The 25,731-nt window shown below is 34.6% G+C and overlaps 1 protein-coding gene across 1 annotated transcript in view; it reads right to left on the reverse strand.

The window, feature by feature from the left end:
• Positions 1-474: 474 nt before the first annotated feature.
• Positions 475-25,731, reverse strand: part of FoxK (forkhead box K) — a 57,945-nt gene continuing 32,688 nt past the window's right edge. The window contains exons 2-9 of the mRNA XM_088269492.1: positions 13,730-13,896; positions 12,046-12,185; positions 10,583-10,812; positions 9,279-9,437; positions 8,613-8,800; positions 7,560-7,697; positions 6,744-6,858; positions 475-5,411 (exon numbers count right to left, since the gene is read on the reverse strand). Coding sequence (XP_088125618.1) covers positions 5,231-5,411; positions 6,744-6,858; positions 7,560-7,697; positions 8,613-8,800; positions 9,279-9,437; positions 10,583-10,812; positions 12,046-12,185; positions 13,730-13,896 — 1,318 coding nt within the window. The 3' untranslated portion in view covers positions 475-5,230. The remainder of the gene's footprint in view (positions 5,412-6,743; positions 6,859-7,559; positions 7,698-8,612; positions 8,801-9,278; positions 9,438-10,582; positions 10,813-12,045; positions 12,186-13,729; positions 13,897-25,731) is intronic.

Below are 25,731 nucleotides of genomic sequence, written 5' to 3' on the forward strand. Positions count from 1 at the left end.
TACTTACGCACTAATTATTCTATATAAGTGTATAAATATTCTTTAAACCCAAACTTAAAATGCAGTAATTCTAATTTTACAGATAATTTTTTACAATATTTTCTATTTTTTAGATACGCCTCATTGTATAATAACAACATTTTTGATTCAGTTGAATGTTATGTTCAACGAGTGTCGTTCGTGCGGACATTCACTTTGTGTAAAGGAAATATAGAAATCGCATTCAGAAGCGCAAAGTATTCCTAACTTATTCACAATCATCATTACGAGTAATTGCCTATTGTGGACAAGTCCAAGGAAGTTTCATTAATATGAATTTATATAGTACATAAATTTATGGAAATATTTGAATAAGTATGTGAAACAAAGTGGTTTACGCCCACTGTCAATCTATTAATCCAGAAATATACTCTGTGTAAATAGCATTAACTTCGAAATAATACACATACATTTGTAAAATTACAACCAAATCTATTAATCCAGAAATATACTCTGTGTAAATAGCATTAACTTCGAAATAATACACATACATTTGTAAAATTACAACCCTAAATTAGTTTTATTGCTCATTTTTGTTGGCGATTTACCACTTATTTCACAAGATAATTCATTTATGCCAACATGCAAAAAAATTTTTAAGAGGTTTATTTAAAAATGTAAGGAAAATATATACATAAAAAGTGGGCAATTTGTTTGAAATGTACAAATACATAATACATTAAATATAGATCATTAGAGTTTGTAGTTTTATGATCAGAAAATTACAACGATTTTCAATCGCATTAATTTTTATTTATGTATTTAAACATATTACATGCAAAAGTCACATACATAATATTCTCGATGAGTAATTTCCAACTCATGCCTTTATAAGAGACAGCGAGTTCCTTTGCCTACAAGTTTTACTCGTGAATTTAAACGAAACTATAGTAACATTAAACATAAAGAGTAAACCCACTCACAAGTAGGAATAGGCTGTAAAACTTATAAAGTTGAAAGCCAAGCATGATAAAAACTTCTTATTCATTCATGTGTTTTGAGTGTATTTCCACATAACAACTAATATACATATATCATAACCCCAAAACTACAATTTGAAATCATTTTTTTTCAGATATCCGATATAGTCTTACATTAACTATATAACTTGCGAATGGTATATTATTTTATGGAGAACAATTTCATTATTATTTTGTAAAGTATGTATTTACAACTTATTTAAGGAACATAGATGTAGTGATGAGGTGCTAAAATCAACAGCGTGTCCTGTTTTGAAGGACATATACGCAACATTTTTGATGGGTGTTTTGAGATAGTAAAAAAAACCTCCTTTGGAAATAATATAAATATGTATGTATTTCAGAAATAATAAGTATGTATTTCAGAAATATATTAACAGAAAAGTAAATTCTACTAGCTGTTATATAAACCCTATTTTCTAAGGTTTGCGATATTTGAGTGGTTATTATATTATAACCCCAAAAAAAGGGTTTATTTGGCTGAGACCATCAGGTCAGATAAAGCTAAATAGTTTTGATATAAACTGAAGATAAATTGACTTTTTACAAAACATAAGAAAAATAAAAAAACACCTATGAAATGTATAGGGGCATTTTATGAAGGATAATCAAATTTAATTTAAAATCAAATTTAATATAAAGATTTTTGTTAAAAACACAAGATTTGTACAAAGTATCTCAAAGATTCAAGCGTGTTAAGTGCGTAAGTATAACCAATATTTAGTCTTTATTGGTATAGTTACATGTATTTTGATAATGTAACTATTTCTGCAATATGTATTGACATACAGAGTGTTATGCATTGCATTTCAAGTAAGTTCAATATTTCACACAAAGTATACATTCACAATAAATTACAGAAATTAATGTTTTATTACTTTGCTTTGCACGATTGAACGGTTTTTGTAAACAGCTAAATAGATTGAAAATTTGATGATTTGTATAATATTATAGTAAAACCTCATTTTTACATTTAACTACTTTTACCGGGAAAAATTATATTACTCAACACAAATACTATGTCGCCATGATTACAGAACTCTGTTTTCAAACCATTTTGCGAATCGGAATTTTGACATTTGGAATAGTACTGCATGAAAAAAATAGGTTAACAAACCTTTCTTTACTGGCATAGTAAAATGAATACAAATATAAATTGAATTTGATGAACCTTTTAGATACGTATGCCTAGGTTGAATACTCTACGACACAGGTATAATCCAATGTCGAAAAAATCACCATCGAGTCATGCTCGGCAAAAACATGCAAAACGGGATCATCGCCCTTGAACTATATTGAAAATGTACACACAATGGTGTCATCTTTTCTATTTGCACAAGGCTTTTATCACCAAGAGATCATTTGCATTGAATCTTGGTATATTAGTATTGCAATTTTACCCAAGGGAATACAATCTCACCATGTTCGTATCTCACAAATCTTGAGGGAGCGACAATTGTCATTAACATAAAAGTAAAATACTTGTATGAGACCACTTTCGAGTTTATTAATTCAAAGATGACTAGTTTCGAGAACTACACATGATCTCATTAACAGGTCAAAATACGCAATTAAAAGAACATCTATAATTCTAGAAACTAGTCATGTGTACAGTAATAAACTCAAAAGTGGTGTTATACAAATGTTTTGTTTTTATATTTAAACCATCAAAAATAAGCTGGAAAAATCTTTATCAGTATGGAATACATATTAATGATATGATGTTTCAGGGTTCTTTCTAAGTGCAAAAAAATTAGGGTTTTATTCCAACGAAATAAAAAGATCGAGTGATTTATTCATTCCACTATAATTAGAAATAGTACAATTTACACTTTAATCGATTTTACTCATTTTTTATTAGTCCATAGAAAGAGGTAAAAACAATGTTTTACCTTAATTAAACTGAAAGAGAGAATGTAATTCTCATCTTTTGATATTCGATTATTTAATTTAAACGCAAGCTCCAGTTGTTATGTCTACATCAATTTGCCTTCCTATTCAAGCTAATAATAGGTAATAATTTTATATTAGCAGGATATATAATGGAGGAAAAAGGATTATCTGGGATGAAAAGATAAAAAATAAAATAAAGTATATAGACAACAGCCAGATGACAAAAAAATAATTATATAATTCATTATGTTGTCGGCGTAAATTTTCAAAACAGTTTTAAACAGAAATCAGAGAAACAATATAACGGCTTTTATAAAGCGCATAAAAAAGTTGTTATTATATTTATTCTATCAAATATACAGAAAATTTTAAACTTAGTACTGCAACAAAATATTTATTCCTATTTTAGAATACTTATCTTTTATAGCTAGTCTATTAAATAATAATATGAGAATTGCATCGCCGTTATTGCAAACCAACGCATTCTTAGAATGTTCCGAGCGGAATCAATCCTCCGTGTCACTTTGTCACAAAAAAAAACATACCACGGCATACACAAGTGAGAAAATCAATTTAATCAACACACAAATGTAAACTAATATTATAAATAAAATATTATGTGCATATGAGTGCAAACATTGCATATCGAGAATGCCAAACAACATATAAAAAACAAATTCAAGTCAGTTGTCTGGCAATTTTATCAATCAAATTGATAAATAAAATTGTTAAACGATAATAACTCCCAAAATCGATATTTGGCAAAATTGATATCAAACAGTTAAAACAAGCTCTTGCCAGTTATATTCCGAAACAACTAAAATATATCTAGAAGGGTTGAGTCAAAAAACAAATTAGAAACATTGAAAACATAAAATAATTCCTTTATTGTATCTATTTTGAAAACGTTCAAGTTCAGCCATTTTAAATGGTTTACCTTTAGAACCTGCCAAATATGAAACAAAATAATTTACCTTTAAACAATATTCAAATATTGAAACATTGATCATCCCAAAACTATAATTTATGAGTTGTTTCTGTTTAATACTGGGCAATCGTTATCATGTAAACTTTTTGTCGGATATAAGTTAAATTTTCTAACCTAACTTAAGGATATTGCAATAAAATGTCTTTAAAATGTTGGAAAATCTTTTTTTAAATACTAATATCATTTAGGTTAGGTTAGGTTAATTTAGGTGGATAGTTTTGAAAAATCTTAACAAAACAACGGGTGAGTGTGGTGTAGTAATCGTAGTGACAAAAGCATGATTAAAATCGGTTTGCATAAATTATTTTTGTGAAACCCCCACCCCAACAACACTCCTCTCGTGGTATTTTCCAGGAACACCACTGCACACGCAATGCGTTTTCTCATAATTCAACTGTACCAACATAAAAATATATTAAAAAAAAAAGTTTGCCATGTTGCAGTCATAATTAAAACATATTTACTTTACTTGCTCTACCAAAACCAAACCTCAAATTAAGATCGCTTTAGTTGTTTAAAGTCAAGTAATGTTTCGTTCAGATATAAAACTTGCGTATGGTTGCTGTTTGTTTTCCTACATGTCAGGTGATGAATTTTTGTGAGCAACCTAAGAATGAGATGTTTTTAAGCAAATGTTTGCATATTCGAAGATAATCAATTTGAACATTATAGATAGAAGATATAAAGATTTTATGAAAACATTCTCATAAAGCTCGGACGATATCTTGCAATACGACTCGGGAACAGAATATATCGATAATACCTACATATTGCAAAATAAACTGTCATGTCTGCAATACTGATTGTTTATTACGCCGTGGTGTGTCGAAAGTCATTGACGATGTTTCAACTACTACAGTGAAAGTCGGTTACAACGCGGGTTTGCTGGTGGCGTATCTGAACTGCGTATACGATCATCACGATATAAACAAAATAATTTTTTTTTATTTTTTACGAAGACATTTTAAAGTTTTATTTTTAATTTTTATACATTTTTGTAAAATATAAATAAAATCATAACATAACTTAAAAAAAAACTAATCTCTAGCTGTTTTTTTTCAAAAGGATCTTTTTTTGATAATAGAATAACAAAACAAAAAAGACCAGCAGTATATCTGAATGCGCATTATAACCGACTTCTTCTGTACAGTTACAGGGGCCATCATTGAAACATTCGAAGCACCGCGACATAATAATCTAGAAAGCGCTATCAGCATCTCAATGGGTGTGAAGATCATGTTAGAAGTGGCCGGCATGCTGAGTCGGATCGAGTGTTTCCTGAGGAGCCATACACGTTTGGGTTGTTCCACTAACACATTCGGGCGGGTCACTAGTAGTCGTCGTGGCGGTGCTGGTAGCGGACTCGCTTGTGCAGGGAGGGCGGGGAGGGGGGTGGCACCTCGATGATGAGGTCCCCCCCTCCCCCCGAGCCGCTCCCCTCCCCGTCCAGGCAGCTGTCGTCGCCCGAGTACCGGCGCTTCATGGACCCACTATCGCTAGTGAATGATCCCCTGGAAGTTATTCACCACTATGTAATTCACCTTCTTTCAAATTGACTAATGAAAATAATAATTTGGATAATTTGTATAGTGCAATTTTCGTAAAGTACTACCTCAAGGGCGCTTATAAAGACTTGGATAATAATAATAATGATAATGATACACAAAAATACATCGGTAGTGTAATGGCAGAGGTTTTTTCCACAAAATGTCTAAAATAGTGTCCACATAATCTGACAAAAGGATATAGCTGTAGTTGCAATACTTATTTAGTTTTATTAAGATATGTACATATAAAAATACATAAAACAAATGAGTTATTTAATTTCACAAGTTTGTTTTTGCTCTCCTGTAAAATTTGATTTGAGACAGACATACCCCTTTGCCTTTACACTACTGACATATAATAAAACGTCGTCAATCAGTTTCGGGACGTCGAGTGGGCTGAGTCTGGAGCAGATGAACCGAAAAATTGCAACGCCTTCCTTTCAATCCTCATGGGCTGGAGAGAATGTTGGGTAGGACGCCTACCGGAGCGATGGTCACGCTGAAGAGCAGCTTATTGAGCTCCTCGTTATTGTGAATGGTCAACTTCCAACTTCCAGACTAGCACAGTTCAAACGGGACGGGAATGTTAACACGTTGACTACGGTGTGCACATATTTGTGCATTTTAGAAACCTTGAGTTGCGGAGAAGTGCACATTTTTGTGCATCAGTATTTTCAACATAATAAACAAAAAACACGTCTTAGACTTCTAATTTCATTAGTCATATTTGTTTTGCTGTGTAGCAGATAGGTGTAATTATAGTACATGATTATCTATTCTTCACTGGTTCAAACCGAGTTAGTCTTCAAGGAAGTACTATAAATTGATTTAAAAAAGACAAAAGATGGTATTTTTTTCTCCTTAAATTTCTGAAAAGGATACCACGAGAGCGCAGAAAAACTATGAATTGCGAACATTTCTAAATATTATTTACAGATAAAAAAATAAAATTAAATACAGTGGTTTGATTTTACAGAGATTATACCGAAAAATAAAGACAATAAGAGATAGTAAATACATATTTGCAGAATATATCATGGGTGTACTGGCAAAAAACGTTAACTCGAAAATATGCAATTTTGACTAATGATGCAGTACTATAAAGTTTCCAACGTTCTAACAACTGGCAAAATTCACCGAGTAGTTCAAAATGTCATATTTATGTGGTTTTACAAGTAAATCCAACATTAAGTTTAATAGCAGGTATTTGAAATAACTGGGATTATTTAAACAGGGATTTCAGAGTTAACGTTTTTTGCCAGAATACCCACGAAAAATAAAACAGGTGAAACTTACCCATACCCGTAGGGAGAGTGTGATGCTTGTATGATGACATTAGCGGGCGGAGACATGGAGTGCTCCTCCTTGATGGAGACCAGACTGCTTCCGCCCGATCCGACAACATATTTTTCTGAAACGCAAACCTCTCAATTAGACCTATTTCTAAAGTGAAAATAAATCATTTTGAAATTACGTTTCAATATCAACCTATGTGCAGAAATGAATAGTGATATTGGCAGGGCTTTTTTTTTTAGCAAAAAAAGGTCCCAGAACTCACTTAGAAACTCCCAGAAAAGGTCTCTGAACTCACATGAAAAGAAATATTCAAATATCATTTAAATATTCACTACAATTCTTCTAACCCTTCTCCGTACCCCAATGGTGCATAGGGCACTGCATCGTATAGAAGCAGTGTTAACTTGATCGTTAAATACATGAAGGAAAGGTGATCAGCCTTCCGCTTCAGGTACCAGTACAGGGTCATATTAAATAAATATTAGACTGAAAAATCACTAATATTTATTTTGACCCTCTTGGGAATCGAACCCGGGACCTCCAGCATGGTAGCCTAGCGCGTTAACCATTACACTATGGAGGCGGAAGGACTTTTGTCCTTCATTACAATACCAAATTTTCAATAATTTTGACGAAATATCATATAGATTGTAATAACGTAAGCACAAACATTGTTTTGTCTAATTGATTTTGAAAATTAAAAAAATATATATTCCTGAAAAAACGGTGTCGGAACGCCGTTCCACCGCGTTACATGAAAAAAAAGAGCCCTGATATTGATGTCGCAACATGAAAAGGATTGGTGACAAATCTCACCTTCCCTCTCGCCGCCCGCCCCGTTGGTGACCACTGTGATGTGTTGGCCGGGTAGCATGAGGTGATGCTGACCCTCCACAAGAGACTGCTGCTGACTCAGAAGACCGCTGGAGCTCATGAACGAAATTCCTCCATGACCTAATCGTTAAAAAAATATTAGGCAATAAAAAAAATTAAAAAGAAAATTCAAGGCACTTACAATTCTTCTAACCCTTATCCGCACCCAATGATGCATAGGGTTCTATTGTATTTACCCGGTGTTATCTTAATCATTACTTACATAAAAGCAAGGTGATCACTCCCGTGCTTCGGGGACCAGTCCAGAGTAATATTAAATTAATATTTGAGAGTAGAATCAGTAATATTTATTTTCACCCCCCCCTCCTGGGAATCGAACCCGGGACTTCCAGCACGGTAGCAAAACACGCTAAACATTACACCACGGAGGCGGACTAAATAAATACTTAGACTTACAATTAGATACAAATAATTACCACAGCGTATTGTCACCCAGGAAGAATCACTTTTTTAAATAATCTTTTTATACATTTTACATGTATAAAGGGGTTCTTTAACCGTTTTACTGTGGACTGTCGATATATCGACCCTTTGTTACAGCGCGAAAAATGCGTACTGTCCAAATATCAAATTCCCGGACCAAAACACAAACCTGCCTACAACGTAAAAAAAAAGAAAGACTAGACTACAGCTTTCTTCAGAAATCATCAAGTCTATTGGGAAAGAGTGGATGGATAAAAAAAGCGTCTCGGAGACACCATCAACATCAAAGCAAAGCTTTGGTTTGGAAAAGTTACCAGGGACGAAGCTTCGACACTGTACCGTTTGCAGTAATAAAGGAGGTAAAGGAATAACACGATCATCACTAATTTGTGGAGGTGTAAGAAGGGAGTTAGAATTACGAAAATCCCTATATATTTAATCAAAATGTATTTAATTTCGTGTATACTTAATAGTAACATTTTTTTAAAAGGCTCAACAGTAAAACTGTTAAGATTATGGAAGATTATTGAGCGAAGCAACTGAGGTATTTACCTGGTGAGCCGGGTGCGCTTTGCGGATGCGCCCCGTGGCGGACGTGTCCCCCGCCGCCGCCCCCCACGCCCCCACCACCGCCGTTGTCACTGTCCGGCGGGTACGGCTCTGGAGAGGGTTCCCGAGACAGCTCCTCGGGGGTCACCAGCCCCGAGATGCCCACGTGGGACGGGCTGGCCGGAGCACTCCTGGAAAACGTAATTCGCATCAGTTATCACCTGACAGTCTAACGGTGGGGACTGTTAACATTCGTGGCGCCATTCGACTTCGGATGGAGTACTCGGAAAGAGTGGCGAGCAGCTCGGCTCGCTGTACTGATTATACGAATGCTCGCATCGTAACATCAGTCCCCACTTTAATATTAATTTATTAAACCAGTTGGCAGTTTATCCCGAGCATGACTCAGGAAGAGGTTTGCGTTGCATTGATGAGCCCGAGGGCTGCTCAGACAAATCGTACTCCAACTTGGTGGTATTGATTTGCCTGAGCCAAATATATAAATATAAATAACCCCATAATAAATATATACTGACCCGACCAGGGTTATTCAATAAAAAAATACAGGTGGCAACAGTTGCTCGCAGAAATGCACATCAGCATAAAATTCGTTGCAAACGGGAATTGCTTTCCACCTAAACGGGCGGCTATAAATGTAGGGTCGGGTACCTGGAACTGAGGCCGAAGGGGGCCCGGAAGCAGGGCACGCCCCGCTGCCGCCGGCGCCGGAAGGCTTGCTCGATGAGTTTAGCTTCACTCTGCGGGTCTATGCGCCAGAAGCTGCCTTTACCCGGCTCCTCCTGACTCCGTGGGACCTTTATGAAGTACCTGCAATCAACATGTCACTTTCCTATAATTTGTAATTACTACATGTTTATTATAGCTACCACACTCTGTTTACAAGATTAAAAATTTGGTTAGCGCCATGGTGACATGCAGTTTTTATAATAAATAATTAAAAACTATATGGTCCAGATTTCGCATTACCTTATTCATTTAATATCTATTTTCAAATTTGTAAAAGACATTTTAAATGTTTGGAAATATTGTTTTGATAAAAAGCACAATCAGTCGGTACCGCGAGATTTACGTACTTATATATACGTTCATTTTCTGGTTGCAAGTGACTTGTTATTTTTTTCACTCTAATAAATGTGGTATTACCATAAGGAGAGAGGAAGACTAGATTACTCCGCTTTCGTTTGATCTGATTTCCGGCCTCTCGCTTATCGTATGGCCACATTCAGTCGGCACTTGACGACGCGTTGGAACGGATGTAGCACTTATGACTCTGGTGTGAAGCTGGTGCTTGCTGCGTATTACGATTTGCATACTAAATGAACTAGGGTCTTTTTGTTTAAAAATGTTTAAAATAGACCCTTTTTCAGGAAAAAATCCAGCTATCCAAATATTTGATTATCCAAATTGGTCCGGAATTGTCCAGTCCCAATTGATTACTTTTTAATTAAAAAAAAAAAAAAAGGTATATGCGCAAAGCTTCTACATTAAGAGGCCTGTCTGCAGGTAGTAGAGTAAGCATAGGGAAGGTAAATATGAAAAATACATCACAAACGTCCAGAACAATTGAAAATAAATCTTTCTTGAATTTATTTTTTACTCGGCGGGAAACAAACCCATAATGCCAGTTTTGCAGTGAGTTCTACTGTATTTAAAATATTGTTTCACTAAAACTGTTAACCTTCACTGCATGACTTTTTTATTTTAAATGAAAAAAAAATCTATTGTATCTTACTCTAAACATTAAAGAAGAAATTAATAAAAAAATAATGAAAAACTTTTTACAATGAAAAATTAAGAAAACAGGTATGTATCATGCAGTGGTTATCCTTATGAGATATTGTATGGAACAAGTGTGGAATTCAATAATCAATGAAATATACATCAATTAAATATAATACTTAATACGCTATTGTTTAAATATGGCTAATACGCTATTGAAATAAATATCCGACCTGTTTAGACTCAGGTTGTGGCGGATAGAGTTCTGCCAGCCCTTATCTGCCGTCCTGTAGTAGGGGTAGTTCTTGGTGATGTAGGAGTAGATCCCGCTCAGCGTGAGCTGCTTGTCTATGGCGGAGGCGATGGCCTGCACGATGAGCTGAGCGTAGCTGTACGGCGGCTTGGCCTCGTCGCGCGTACCCCCGCTGCTCACGCCCGAGTCGTCTCTCGAACTCTGCGACGACTGAAGGAAGGACACGATACAAATAATTTACTCTTCATACTCGAGATCTGTTAACTGTACATTTTATGTATCTGAACATAAAATTCAATTAGAACCGGAAGGAAAATAGTAATTACAACTATCTTGCTACTTAATACTGGTCATGTAATACTGTTCAGGTTTCATTTTATCATTCTTCTCAACCTTAGGGCGTTTGTGCACTACACGATATTTTACCGTCCGTCGCTTTAGTTAGCGTGATAAAATGATGATTGGCTTGGATTGGCTTGTGCTTTTGTCCATCTTTCTTCGGATCGGTGCTCTTAATCGTTGCGTGAATAACGTTGCGCGTAAATTCGATCACGCTAAATTGTCGTAGTCGCTTTTATTTTTCAAAACCAGACTGTTGGACAGTAAAATTCCGTGTAGTGCACAAGCTCAGTTATTCTCGCCATTGGGTGAAATTCATATTTAATGAAAATTAAAAAAAAAAAAATACAATTTGGTTACAATACAAACTGACAATAAATCCAATACTTTCTGTACAAGGACCGTATTTCCTTAAAAGTAGTCGTACCAGTCACTGCGCACTTCATCTCCATATAATATTTATATACCTCTGTATATTTATATGTCTCAAAAGTTGACTGTTAACATCTCAATAAAAGCTACATTTAACATAACTATGGTGTCATATATATATAGTGTGAATTTTTAAGATACTCATATATTCCAACATAATGAATATGGTATTAGGAAGACTATCATGATAAATTATATTCTATTCCCTGTTTTCCACCTCAACCTAACAATAAAAATATATCTAGATATTATTCATTTACCTTTTTTTTTAAATTTCAACCTTTCCAAGAGTACAATAATTGATATCCGACTTTCTCAGAGGAGTGGGTTCTTTTTACATGAAAAAATACGTATTTTTTTCACAAAATCCGACTACGAAGATAGAAAATACATAAAAATAATTAAAAAAAAAAACACCATCTCTAAGTTTTATTTTATGACAAAATTACATACAAATATCCATAGATGTCATTGCTTTACAAGTTACATCATACCAACTGAGAGACGGACTTGGACATTTATTCACGTTGATACTCCTTTGAGGAAAATTCGCACCAACGTTCATTAACGTCCATACTTAAAATTCAATAGATTAATAATAAAAAAAAAAGCTCAGTCAGCATAATAAGAGTGGGTGAATATATATTTGTAATTAGGTTGACTGGAACATACCGCCGTTCCGTTGGAGGAGGATCTGGAGAGGTCTCGGGAGATGGCGTAGGAGGCGGCGAGCCCGAGGTCGGGGTGCAGCCCGCGCCGGTGCCCCCCGCCGCGGGGGCTCGTGGGGCAGCTGTTGGCCGCGCTGATGGTGCCTGCAACACCCAACAAACCGCTCATTCAGACATCAAAAACACATGGCTCAATTTACAAAAATTAATTTAACCGAACCGGTGCCACGCGCGTTAACGCGTTCTCCAATTCCGTACTCGCCAGGCCGGCCATACAAAATAAGCAATATAAAATCTAATTGCAATATTTTTTTAAATTAGACATTTCTATTAGAAGAACAAGAAATACTAAAATATTACAATTTACCGATATTATAAATTTTACAGTCATCTTTTTAAAAAGCTTTCACATTATTGTTGAAAAAATCGCAGCCCGCTGGGTACGGCCATATTAACAACTTTCAGCATTGAAACGGTTAACCCACTCTCCTTATCATCCACTGTTCACATTGTGTAATACCACTTTTATAAACACTTATTCTTGACTACCGGTTTCGGAAAATCATTCCATCATTAGGTCATTAAAATAAAATTGTTTCGATTTGACATTTGTATAAAAAAAAAGTGAACAATGGATGATAAGGAGAGTGTTTTATTACCATACCATAAAGTTATCAATGCTTGTAATATACAAAATATAAACTTCAACATTCATTTTATTGAAATCAATTGTTGAATTGTTCAATTGAATCAAAGTGTGCTTAACGGGACCATCGATCTCGTAAAGGCAAGTTCCTGTGCTTCAGGTACCAGACCGGTATTATTAAGGCCCAGTATTCGATAAATTGCAACTTGATTTTCTCTAAATCCCGACAACATTTTATGTAATGGAAGTTTTTTCTTAAAACATTGTTTTTATCTTGATAAAAAAAGGTTTTGCCGAGCGCGTTGTGATTTGAACGCGCTCGGAATGATGCGGAATTCATCGAAACATGTGTCACAATAGATTTTAAGAAATAGTGGTATTAACTAAGTAAAACTGAAATTAAAAATAACACTAGTCACTACGATATAATTCCGTATTTAACGATTTCCACTGTAATCTGTTCAGAGAAGTTCGAATTCCGGTAATACTGTGGCACACGCAATGCATCGCCAGCTACTTGAAAGGGTTGAAATTAAATACAATTTCTTCTACTTCTTCTTCTAATCCTTATTCGCACGTAATGGTGCATAGGACACTGCATCATATAGAGGCAGTGTTATCTTGATCGTTAACACATAAAGAAATGGTGATCATCAGCCCTCCGCTTCAGGTCCAGTCCAGGGTAATATTGAATCACTTATATTTATGTGACCCCTCCCTGGGAATCGAACCCGGGACCCTCAGAACGGTAGCTTAGTGTGCTGACCATTACACCATGGAGGCGGACATAGTTTAGTACTACTACTACCGTCACGCAGTTTCCCGCAGGGGTAGGCAGAGAGGATGGAACGCCACACTCTTCTGTCTTGACATACACTCCTCGTCTCCTTCACATCCATACAGCTAGTCATACATGCCCTCCGATAACGCAGACTTTTGAAACCGCCAGATTTTAGGTTCTGATTGATCTGATTGTGCCAAAATGGTCAATAGTTCTTTATATGGTTATGTGAATAATAGACTAGATTAGAAGAATAGTCACCGTTTGGTGAAGGATTGGGGCTCTGTCCGGAGTCTGCTTCGTCCTGGGGGATGTTGATGCGCAGGGGGGGGAGGGCGCGCGGCTCCCCCCCGTCCCCCCCGCCCCCGCTGTCCACCAGTGACTGGAACACCAACCGAATGTTGGTGGACGGGAACCGGAGAGTACATCTGGAAACAAAAGGAACTTTCTTATAAACGATGTTTGGGGAACGATACTTATTTAAATTGGCCAACTTTACACTATAACGCGTTGACGGAAAGCATCATTCTTTAACACTTTGCAGGCCTACTACACGGATCCGTGTATCATGCGTCTAGCGCATGGTGACCACTACATTTATATGGGCACTACCATTTATATGGGCAAATATACCATCAAAAAAATTACATAAAATTAATTTAATTGGTAATAAAGACACTTATTATTACTGGAAACAAGAAGAAAAAAATTTGGCATTTTAAAAAACAAATCCCATTTTTTTTAAGGCATTGAACGTGTTAAACTGTATGGATAGGCTTCACAGAATATTAAGGAGATTAGCAGAGACAAAAAAATTAGTTGAGAGTTATTATATTACCAATAAAATACGTCATTTCTGTATGATCTAAAATTGATTGCTACGGCTTTTGGGTATTTGTTAAGAAAATGTCCGAAGGAAAAATGTAATTTTACCCTTTTTATGGGATATTTTATACGTAGCAAAGTTAACAGATGAAATATTTTATTTATATTTTATAGAAGACCATGTTAAATGATGCCGATTCAACAAAAAACTAAAAACACAAACTTCATTTTTGCAAATGAACACAACTAATAATGAAAACATTCTTTTCACAAAAGTCATATCGTCAACAGCAAAAAAATGATATTTGAAATGATAATATTTATCATTTCTTATTTGTGCAATTGCATTATTTAATTTATCGGCGAAACATTACAAGTGTTACTTTGTAGGACGATGATATTGCATATTGTCCTTCACATATCAATTTGTAAATAAAATATTCACAAATAGCAGAAAAATGGTAATAGTTTACGGTACAAATTTGCAAAAGGAGCATTTCAATATTAATTATAAAAGAATGAAAAATATTTATTGAGATTGTAAATTGAGAATTCATTTAAGGAGTATTGGAATGAAGTAATTTCACACAGAAATTCTCTACTCATGAATGATATTTATGAAATTAGATCTTTTTTTTATTTTTTATTATTTAAATGCAGTGTATTAAATTTCATAGACTTACAGACCATTTAATATATATTTTTTAAATACAGTGAATAAAATTTCATAGACCAACTACAGTTAAAAACCTTTTTTTTATTTATATTGTTATATTTATTTATTTTATTTTTTATAACTTATCCTTTGCTAGTAAAGAGTACACATAATATATGTTAAAAAAATATAAATAAAAACAGTTTTATGAACACATTGTTAACGGTGTGCACATATTTGTGCTCTTTAGAACCTTATGTTGCGGCCGTGTGAACATTTTTATGCATTTCGGTTACCATCAACTTCATATACAAAAAACACATCTTAAACGTCTAATTTCTTGTCTTGCTTTGCTGTATAGCGGATGGGTGTCACTATATTATAAAAATATTATCATTTCTTTTCTGCCATAATTTTTCCCATGCGATCTAATATCGCCCCCATCAAATTACATTTATTTAACAAACTTCAACATAACCATGTATTAAGTTATAAAATAGTTGGGTATACATTCAACTGCGAAAAAGGCATTGTGATCCGTGCCAATTAAAAAAATTAATTTTAGAGAAAAATATGACCATTGGAATGCTAATTATGTATTCGCCTTAAATATGTAAATTATCCAGATGAAAAAAGGCAATAGAAGGATCATTCGTAATTCAAAACACTAAAAAAAAAAAATAATCCACTTAAAATAATTTTAATACCCAGCCAGGATTTGAGCTCTGGACTCTAGGGATAATTATTTAGGAAGGCAACAAGCATTGATCGGTTTATAGAGCATCGTTTGGTGTGTAGGAAATACTTCCTGTGTTCCTTCTGACGCACCTATTAGCTATTAGGAGTGCAGGAAGTGTTCCATAAACGTTTCTACAATTCATAAGTGTTCGAGAAGTATGTGTACAATGTACATTTCACAATGTGTAGACTTTACATTTGACTTTCAAAGTAACTATGTAACCATTTGTCGCCTATTCTAACCAAAAATGAATTAGTGATAAGAGTTGACATTTTGTTTACCAATATTTTTTTTAATTGATCTAATTTTTTTAACAGAATAGAATTTTTTAGCCTTAAACTTTATTTACCAACATAAAATTACATCTTTTATAGTTCTGGACTTTGTTGTTGATTAATTACTTCATTTATTTGTTGATTGATTATTTCATTTATTTGTTGATTGATTACTTCAATTTAATAAATGTTGGAAAAATTGACTAATCGGTGTTTGGTCGTTTATAGTAGGCAGTGAAAAGTCAAATACTAGTTGGCTTTGGGTAGTTAACGCATTAAGACATCTTTTATATCATATTGTGACGGAATCAACACCACGAATTTGGAAAGAACCAGTTCAAGCTGAAAAGTAAATAGGATTTTAAAGAATAGTGCAAGACAAACCGTCACTGGTACTATGTTTACAGTGGATCACTTTCGGAAGCACTAAATAGTACTGCATGCAAAATCTAATGTGCTAACTGCGCCGGAGTTAATATATGATTAATGTTTTCTTCTTGTGTGCATGTATGGTTTTTTGTTGTTGAATTTGAAAAAATTATAAAAAGGTTAATCCAGTATTTTTGTTCAAATCCTCTGACAAGCTATATGTGGGTCTTCGCAGTAAAATTAGAATATAAAAAAATAATTGTAAGATACTATATTAAATATATATTTTTTTATTATCCTATTTTCGTACCTACATATTTTTTTAAAAGAAATTTACTCAACATGAGGCGATTTCTGTTATTACGAAGTATTAAAATTACAAACGCAGATATTTTTAATTTCAGAGATGACAATATTTTTTAGATGAAAAACGAATGCTACAAAAACATCGAATTTTATTTGGGTTGCCATTTTGATACAAAAATTCCCAACGTAGGCATACGTCCAAAGGCATACATCCGTATTCAGATTTCGAATGTAAACCATATTTAAAAAAAAAAGTGTGCACAGCATTAAAAAAAATCCCTATAAAGGTTAAAAGTTCGAAAATTAAAAGCCGGGTAGGTAGGTACTTTCCTCGCGTGCAAAGAACCCTCTACATAACCGCGTTATGAATTCATTATGCGGTAGTGTGTCTGGCGCGCACTGTTGTCTGGCGGGACTCGCCTTGCCTACTCCAACTCGATACCACGCGGCGGATTGGGCTGTTTGTCTACAGGTGAGAGGGGGGGGGGGGGGCGAGGAGGAGAGAGGACCGACCCAGTCTTAAAGGGTAATAAATCAGAACGAGGTCACGCGCTGTTCGTAATTACGATATCAAAGATGTCATTACATTGTACGCAGTTGGTACGGCGAAAATTGGTCGATTTTATTTACCTCAAATTTAAGGCAGGTACTTTCTGTATTTTGGAGTGTTGCGATCGCAACGTAAAGTTCAGTATTTTAGGGCAATTTTCGTATGTTGATCTTATAAGCAAATTTTCCGGCGAAAAGACGAACCGTAGTATACGGTTACGTCAATAAAAAATAATCCCATCTGTAAAGATTTTTGCTATATTGATGTTGCTCCTGATAATTAAGAGTTACATACGTATAACGAAGACGGCTCAGTATAAATGCAATCACATTTTTTGTCGCATAACAATATAAAATATTTTTAATAAAAAAAAACACACACACACACACAATCGGCAAGTACACAAACAAGTACAAAGTAAATACTTCAATTTTTATCCGGCAATTAAGGTCCAATATACGATAAATCGCAACATAATTTTCTTTAAACCCAGATAAATTTTGGCGTAATTTAATATTTTTCTTAAAACACCGTTTTTGTATTGAAAAAATAAGTTTTTTTTTCTAAATAAATATACCATTTTGGGTTTGAAAAGAAAAGAGTTATTGGAAGGTAAGGAGTAAAAAAAAATACAAATATTTTTCAATATGTACATTCTAAAAAAGTCAAATTTCAATAAGTATATATATATATTTATGAGCGCGATAAGACGCCTAGCTCCCAGCGCGGCCAATCGCGTTCTAATTTGAACGATCGAGACGTTAGCCTTAAGCGTAGGTACTTTTAAAAATGCTGATAAATATAAATGGTAGAAGTACCTAAATAAAAATGCGTGACTCAATAATTATATCGATTTCCTATGGAGACTAATACAAAATGAAAAGAAACAAATTGCAAACACATTTAGCAGCCGAGGCGAGAGGGTGGTGTGTGCAGTACGGCGACGTGTTGCCAGTCAAGAGTCATTCAGCGTCGGTCAGGTCGCTGATCATCGCGGATCATAGTCGAGTCTGGGAAGGGGTATTTCCACAGCGGTACCAGGAAGCGAACGTTGAACGCCTCGATCTGACGCGTCAAATATCGCCACGATGCAGTGCAAAGAAACGCATGTACATAAATATAGCGGTAACCCACCATTCTTATACAATTCGCAGGAAACGCTTGTGTCGCAAGTCATGCGCATATCAACAATAACAGGCGCCGTTTATTTTCAATTGGTCTGGGTGTTAGTGAAAAACATGGCATGATCAGGTATACCAAATACTTGAAAGTGGTCAGGTTAGGAGTCGTAATAATTGGTGGGTATGTATGAGGAGATGCATGAACGTGGAAGAGGCGAAGAATGTTTGCAAAGACAGAGTGGTATGGCGTTCTATTCTCTCTGCCTACCCCTGCGGGGAAGCGGCGTGATGGTTAGTTAGTGATGTATTTTTCACATTTACCTCCCCTATGCTTACCACAGTTTGATACCTATTTCTAATAATGAGCCGCTTAGATTCACAGAAATAGATGTGAAATAGTAGTATTTTTGTAAAAAATAAAAACACAAATATTTCTCTTAAAAAAACCTCAAGTGGGGTAAAATCTAGTATTTGTGAACACAAATTTGGATGCACTAAAAATATTGTAACTTTATTCTACATAATATACTATATACAATCGAGTTATTAACATAACGTTACTAAAAATCAATGGGTATGATATAATATACGCCAAAACTATACGTTATTTCGTATTTCTTAATCTAAGGGGAATTCGCAACAACAAACAGCGGGCGCTTTACGCTCTACACCAGTGGTTCTTAATCTGTGCTCCGGGAACTTGTTGCAAGTGCTCCGCGAAATTATGAGAACCAAAATTTAATGTTGGCTCATTTACTGTGCGATTTGAGTTGCAAATTTGAGATGAATTAAGGATTTTTGTTCAAGACGAATACCTAGCTCTCTCCAAAAAGGGCACTGAAATTTTTATTACAGTTTTCAACCTTATATTTGTGTGAGCTATGTTTCTCGACATTAACTTATATTAAAACGAAGAGACGCTAAAGGCTTAGCAATTTGGATGAAGAAATGAGAGTAGATATATCAAATATTAGACCAAATATCGCTGAAATTTGTAAAAGCCGACAAGCTCAGGTGTCACATTAAATAATTTTTGCCGAAAATAGTTTCATTGGAGTTTTTATATATTTTTTTTATAAACGTAATTTTTAACTTGTCTGTAGTCAAAAAATGTTGATTTACTTTAAATAAAATATATCTTTGAATCTTTAGTTTTGGTATACCGCGAATTTTCCTTATGATGTGTTTCCTGACTTCAAAAAGGTTCAGAGCCACTGCTCTACACTAGCGGGGTTTGGTGTGTAGCGTGTAATGTTTATTCGCAAGCACTAATTTGGCGAATAATTTCGGAGCGGAATAAATTGGTTGTGTTGACTCAGTACGTCATAGGAGTAAAGAATCAAGTGTTCGATGCGATGTCTTATTGATTATTTTACTATTTCTGTACTGCAGACAAATTGGCCCCATTTCCAGCCGTACAACCAGCGCCGTACTGTTGGCGAGCCGCGAGCCGGCGTCGTCACATACAAACATTACTATCGTTATCGCATCGACTGTAAAAAGGAAAAAAAACTCAAAGTAAAAATCGTCAATATTAACCATTTTTTAATTTAAGTTTTACTAGGTAAATACCATATGTCGGTAGTGTAAAGGCAAAGGGGTATATCTGTCACAGACCAAATTTTACAGGAGAGCACAAACAAACTTTTGAAATGAAATAACTCGTTTGTTTTATGTACAGTGGTACCTCGACATACGAGTTTAATTCGTTCCGCAACCTTGCTCGTATCTTGAATTACTCATATCTCAAAGCAAATTTCCCCATACAAAACAATTGAACTACCATTAATCCGTTCCAACCTCCAAAATGTCACCCCCAGTTATTTTTGTTACGTGGTTTTGAATAATAAAAACGTATTTATAAATATCAAATATTTATTGCACAAAAACAAAAAAGAGAACGTAAAGAAATAAATTAGATATCCTCACTGGTCTTTGCCTTTTTCGCTACATTTTTCTCGCTTTCACCTGTAGGCCGTTTAGAAAAAAACATGTCCAAGGAGGTTTGTTTCTTCCTCCCTCTCAGAATGTTCCGGAAATGAGTTAGGCAAGTGTCATTAAAAAGGTCAGATGCACGATCTGTTGCAACTTTTTCTGGGTGTTTTTTTTCCACGAACTGTGAAACTCTCTCCCACATTCCTAAGATCTTTATCTCACTTGTAGAAATAACCTCCTCCTCTGACTCCTCAAAACCAATTTCTTGCATAACCTCAGTATGCTGCTGTGACTGTAACTCTTGTATCTCCTCAGTCGTCAGTTCCTGGGTGTGCTCCTCGATGAGCTCGTTCACGTCTCTCTCTTCCACCTCTAGACCCATGGATTTCCCCAGAGATACAATCTCCTTCTCTAGTGAAACACTCGTATCTCGAATTTTGCTCGTAACTCAAAGCAAAAAATCACTGTTTTGGACATGTGGTATTTAAGTGAGGAAAGAACGGTAAAACAAATTTATGAGGCGAAAGTAGTTGGAAAAAGAAGCAGAGGAAGACCGAGGAAAACTTGACACAATCGGGTACGTCAAATATTTGAAAGCGGCCGGGTCAGATTTCAAAGAAAACGGTGAATAATTTGGGGGGTTTGAGAGTTTGAGCAAATTAATTTAATATTATTTATTTATATAGATTTGTCAAAATAGCCACCGAAATTTTAATATAAAACGCAGATCTACATAGAAGCGAGGAGGTACATATCGTTGGCCATCAAAATGATCGCTTGACGGCAATACTGTTAAAAAGTGCCTCGTTCACTTAAATCACTTTTGAGCTCGTAAAATATAATAAATTGCTATTTTCTAATCACAGATAATCTAATCATGTTTTCTAATCTTAAGCAAATTAAAAATAAATATAACATTATGTGCGAAATACGTGCTACAACTTTTGAATCGATTTCGAGAGTAGGAAAGTGCGGATCACTTTAATCAACGAGCAATGTTAGAAAATAAAACGATTAAATTATATACATATCATAACCTAGTTACAAACATCCATGGTGAAACATGCAGTGACGTCAGCGTCTTCAATTTTTTTTGTCTGTAAAATAGGGTGTAGAATATTTTTAGATATAAAACTAAAAATATATCATACAGGGTTGTCCAAAAAGATGTTACCGCTTCCACGGAATTGACTTTTATCACTGTTTTCTTTACAGTCAGTGGTCATAGACGCAAAGTTCGCACAAATTTCTCACGAAGTTGACGGTTAATTAAACGGCTTGGAGGATTTCATTAATTGATTCGGCAGCAACTTTGTGTAAATAAAATATATAAATATTTAATTTAAATTTAAATTGTCCCCTATTGTCTATGTTCCCGCTGACGAGAAATAAAAAAATGATAATTAAATAAAAATAAGAAACAGCTCCTACCCCTCCTTCAACCTTCAACATCCCAAGGACCCAACTCTAAAATGTAGGATTAGCTCCACACACGGTGTTTCAAAATGATGCGGAATGTGTCTAAACACGTGCCACAATAGGTTTTAAGAAATAGTAATATTAACTAAGTAAAACTTAAATTAAAAATGGCTTGGAGGATACTTATGAAACCCTTGCTATTTTTTTCTAATCATTGAAGGTGATCCAAATAATAATATAAGTGTACTATATGAGTGGTAACATCTTTTGGACAACCCTGTATTGAATTCGAGTTCTACTATTAAATAGGAATTAAATTATTTATGACGGTTGTCGTAAAAACCCAATCCCATAAAGAAATTTATAGCTTTAGTTTTTAGGTAATGGAAGAGAAAATAATCGGCAGTGGAAGATGTATGTGATAGGTGCACATAACACCGGAATAAACAATGTGAATGGCACCAAAATAATTACAGGATAATTACCTAATCCATCAAATTACTAAAGGATGATTCAACGTTAGTGAAACTGAGGCTGAAAATATACTAGAAGCTTCGAGCTGCCATTCTGCAGTTTTAATACAAAATGTCTTCACGACTACTTCCAGACTAAGGTAGAGGACATATTTACAAAATTTACAAATAAGAGATATTTTTTTGCTTGCTCTAGCCGAGAAGTTGCTCGTTATTACCGTGAATAAATGTATGGAGAAAATTCGAAACCACGAATGTTTCCTCGTTATATCCGAGATCTCGCTATAACCGTGCTCGTAATAACCGAGTTCGACTGTACATGATCTAGTAGTATTGAGCTATTTAATACCAAATAGGTTACAGATATGCAATGGGTGTATTAATAAAAATTCACTCTCGTGGCCATTATGGAAACATGATATACAAGTATGGAACTCCAAACGACTCTACTTAAAATCGAATTGCTCATATCCAAGTTAAATTTGGAGAAGGATCAATTTCGAGCGGATATTCCTTGTGCAATAGAAATGCAATACGCACGGGTATGAGAGTTATGTGAATTAACGCGTTGTAACATATCCCTACTATACGGTACCATTCCATGAAGTGTAAAGTGCAAACGAGTGGGTAAATTTTATGTAATTTTGATTACAAAGCGACTGAAAATGGCGTCACAACAATGCCTGTCACAACAATAGAGTAACATTTTAATGAGACTATACGACAGCGGTAGGTTCATATAACACAATTTATTGTTTTAGACTGTTGCTATATTTTATCCTGCGTGTGCAAATGTTGTGACATATTGTGTTCAATACCCTCTTCGTAATCAAATTTATCCGTCCCCAAAGGTACATTACCACTGGATTGTATCATAGCAGTGTTTTCTTGATCGATACTTACAAGAAGGGAATGTGATCAGTTCTATTCATTTAATATCACTAAGGTGACGTAAAAATATGTACGCTGAAGTAGAGAGAAACATTTAAATTTATATTATTTATTGATTCGGCATTAACTTTGTGGAATAACATGATTATTTTATTAAAATTAAACACTTGAATAAACCACATTAATGAGTTTTATTTTTATTTACGACTAGTTTCGAACACGACAGAAGTTTACATCTTCTGGTACAAATTAAAACTGATTGATAAAAATAAAACTCATTAAAGTGGTATATTCAAGCGTATAATTTTAATAAAATTTTAATTTACTATGATACCCCTACAATAGAACCTGGGACTTAAACATGGCAGCGATATTCACTAACCACTAAACTACAGAGCCGGGGATTCAGTGTATATCAGCGCTGGAGAGTTAGTAATAAATCCGAGCGGTCGTTAAAAAGATAGGCCGTTAAACAGGTAAGTCATTAACCCGTGTAAGATACCCGACAATCGAGTGGGGTACGAAAGTGAGAGTTTTCCCAAGATATGGATTTCCTAATAAGCACGTACATAATTCCAATATGATGAATGTAATTTTCGTATTGGAATTATACAACATACATGCTCGATTACTGATCGGGATAATTTCTCCGTAAAATCATGATTGACACCAATAAGACTGGCGTAATTTTCCTCAGATTCTGTCAGAATTTTCCACGTTCCAATTTTATCTAACGTCCAAGTGACTCTAAAATCTGGTTACGGCTTATGTAACACCGCTTATTATGAACCTAATTAGGCTTCAACTTCATAAGTGACTAGTTGATAAAGAAAATTTCTATTATTTGATAAAAACATTCAATGTAACTTTATTCCATAGTTATAATTTTATGTACATGACAGTTTATTTTTATTTTTAGTTTACTAAGTGAAAACCTCTAATTGGAATGTATTTAAAAAAAATATATTATATTATGTTATTTTTGTTAAATATTCTGTAGGTTTTCCAATAAATAAATAAGTTTTCTAGCCTATGCCTACTCGTGAGTGGGTTTACTTTTGTTACTATAATTTCTTGTAATTCACGAGTGAAAATTCTAGGCAAAAACAGTAGCTGTATGGGAGCAATATAGTCATATTGAGGTGGTTATATACTCAGTCTAAGATGTCAATAGGTTTATGAAGAGGGGCAGCGGAACGACCCATTACACAACATATCACTCGAGGCACTGAACCCATTGGACCTTCAAGTATCCAAGTGCCAATTAAACGTCCGACAACAGTTTATGGGTTACGAGAGACGATTCGTACGCACGAACTAGACGAATGGTGTATGGTTGGCTGTAAAGTGAGGTAGAATAGGAATTGGACCATTTTCTAAATATAAACGGAATCCCACAGTGTCACAATAACGCTTATCTCTGGTCGTTGGGTACCAGATTATGGCGCATACATTCGGCTGAGAAACAGATGGTGCAAGTACCCACTTTTTCGGTAAAATATTGTTTTACAGCGTTCGTTATCCGAATGTCAGCGGTAAAATTCTGCAAAATGTTTATTATGCTATAATGTTCCGATTTTACAATAATTTTTGGACAGAAACAATTTATAACAGACAAAATAACTTAATTAAAAATCACTAAAAGTTATTTATAAGAATAGAAAATGACAAACTGCTTCAAATATTGAATATAAATTGATGTGTTTAATTTTCTAGACGCGTCCCAATGAAAGACATTTCCGTATTTATTAAGTGATTGCGTATTGAGTGGACTGTCTTTTCTTTCGGTACAAATTACCTTAAGACTAGTATAAAGAGGACCCCCTGTATAGTTAAAAATAAAATTAAAAAATTACGATATAATGAAAAACCAGATCGTCATATAGATACATTGTTATAAAGCAAAATAAAATTGTTGGTATTATTATTACTTTTTAAAATGTAAGTACATAAATTTTAATTTATAACTATATTTGGTAGATTTTCTGTTTTAAGATCGACCCTTTCCCGGCAAAACATCGTAAAAGTCAGTTACGTAAATATCGCTTAGTTTTAGCGAGCCTGCTAAAATTAAACCCAGAAAAAAATTGTATCCATAAGAACGATTCTTAGAGTGTCCTTGTATTGCTCATTTTTTCCAGATCATGATATTATTTATTTTCACTAGATAAAAAAAAAAGAAAACGAACTTTACATAACTGGTGTTTACGATGTTTTGCCGGTAAACTGGTCGAGCTCATCATACGTGTGACATACAGCTATCCGGTTTTCAGCTCCATATAGTATTAATTAGAGGTTTGCGACACATATTCACGAAAGAAATATGTTACTTCGCAGTACCCTCTATAGTTGCTAGGCGCATTACTTGGGCAAACAGCAAACAGCGCCAGGCTGACGCAATATGTACTGTAGAGTCACGATGGTCACAAGCTGATTATGGTGCAAACAATTTACCCGAGCACAATGTACCACCACCTACCTTCCTGGAACGGCCACCCTGAATGAATTTCATTTAACGGCATTGCTATTATCATTACAACTCCGTATCAAGCTTAGTTCGGCTGTCCAAACTTAAAACACAGTAAGGGACATTTTTTTTGAAGTACGTTTTTTTTTTTCATTTTTGGACTAAGTAGCATCTATTTAGTACAAAAATGCAAAAAAAAACATACTATAAAAAAATGTCCCTTACTGTTTTTTGAGTT

This window comes from Brachycentrus maculatus, unplaced genomic scaffold (assembly GCF_059751285.1).
Source record: "Brachycentrus maculatus isolate JH-2025_06_01 unplaced genomic scaffold, ASM5975128v1 h1tg000353l, whole genome shotgun sequence".
In the NCBI taxonomy this organism is placed as follows: domain Eukaryota; kingdom Metazoa; phylum Arthropoda; class Insecta; order Trichoptera; family Brachycentridae; genus Brachycentrus; species Brachycentrus maculatus.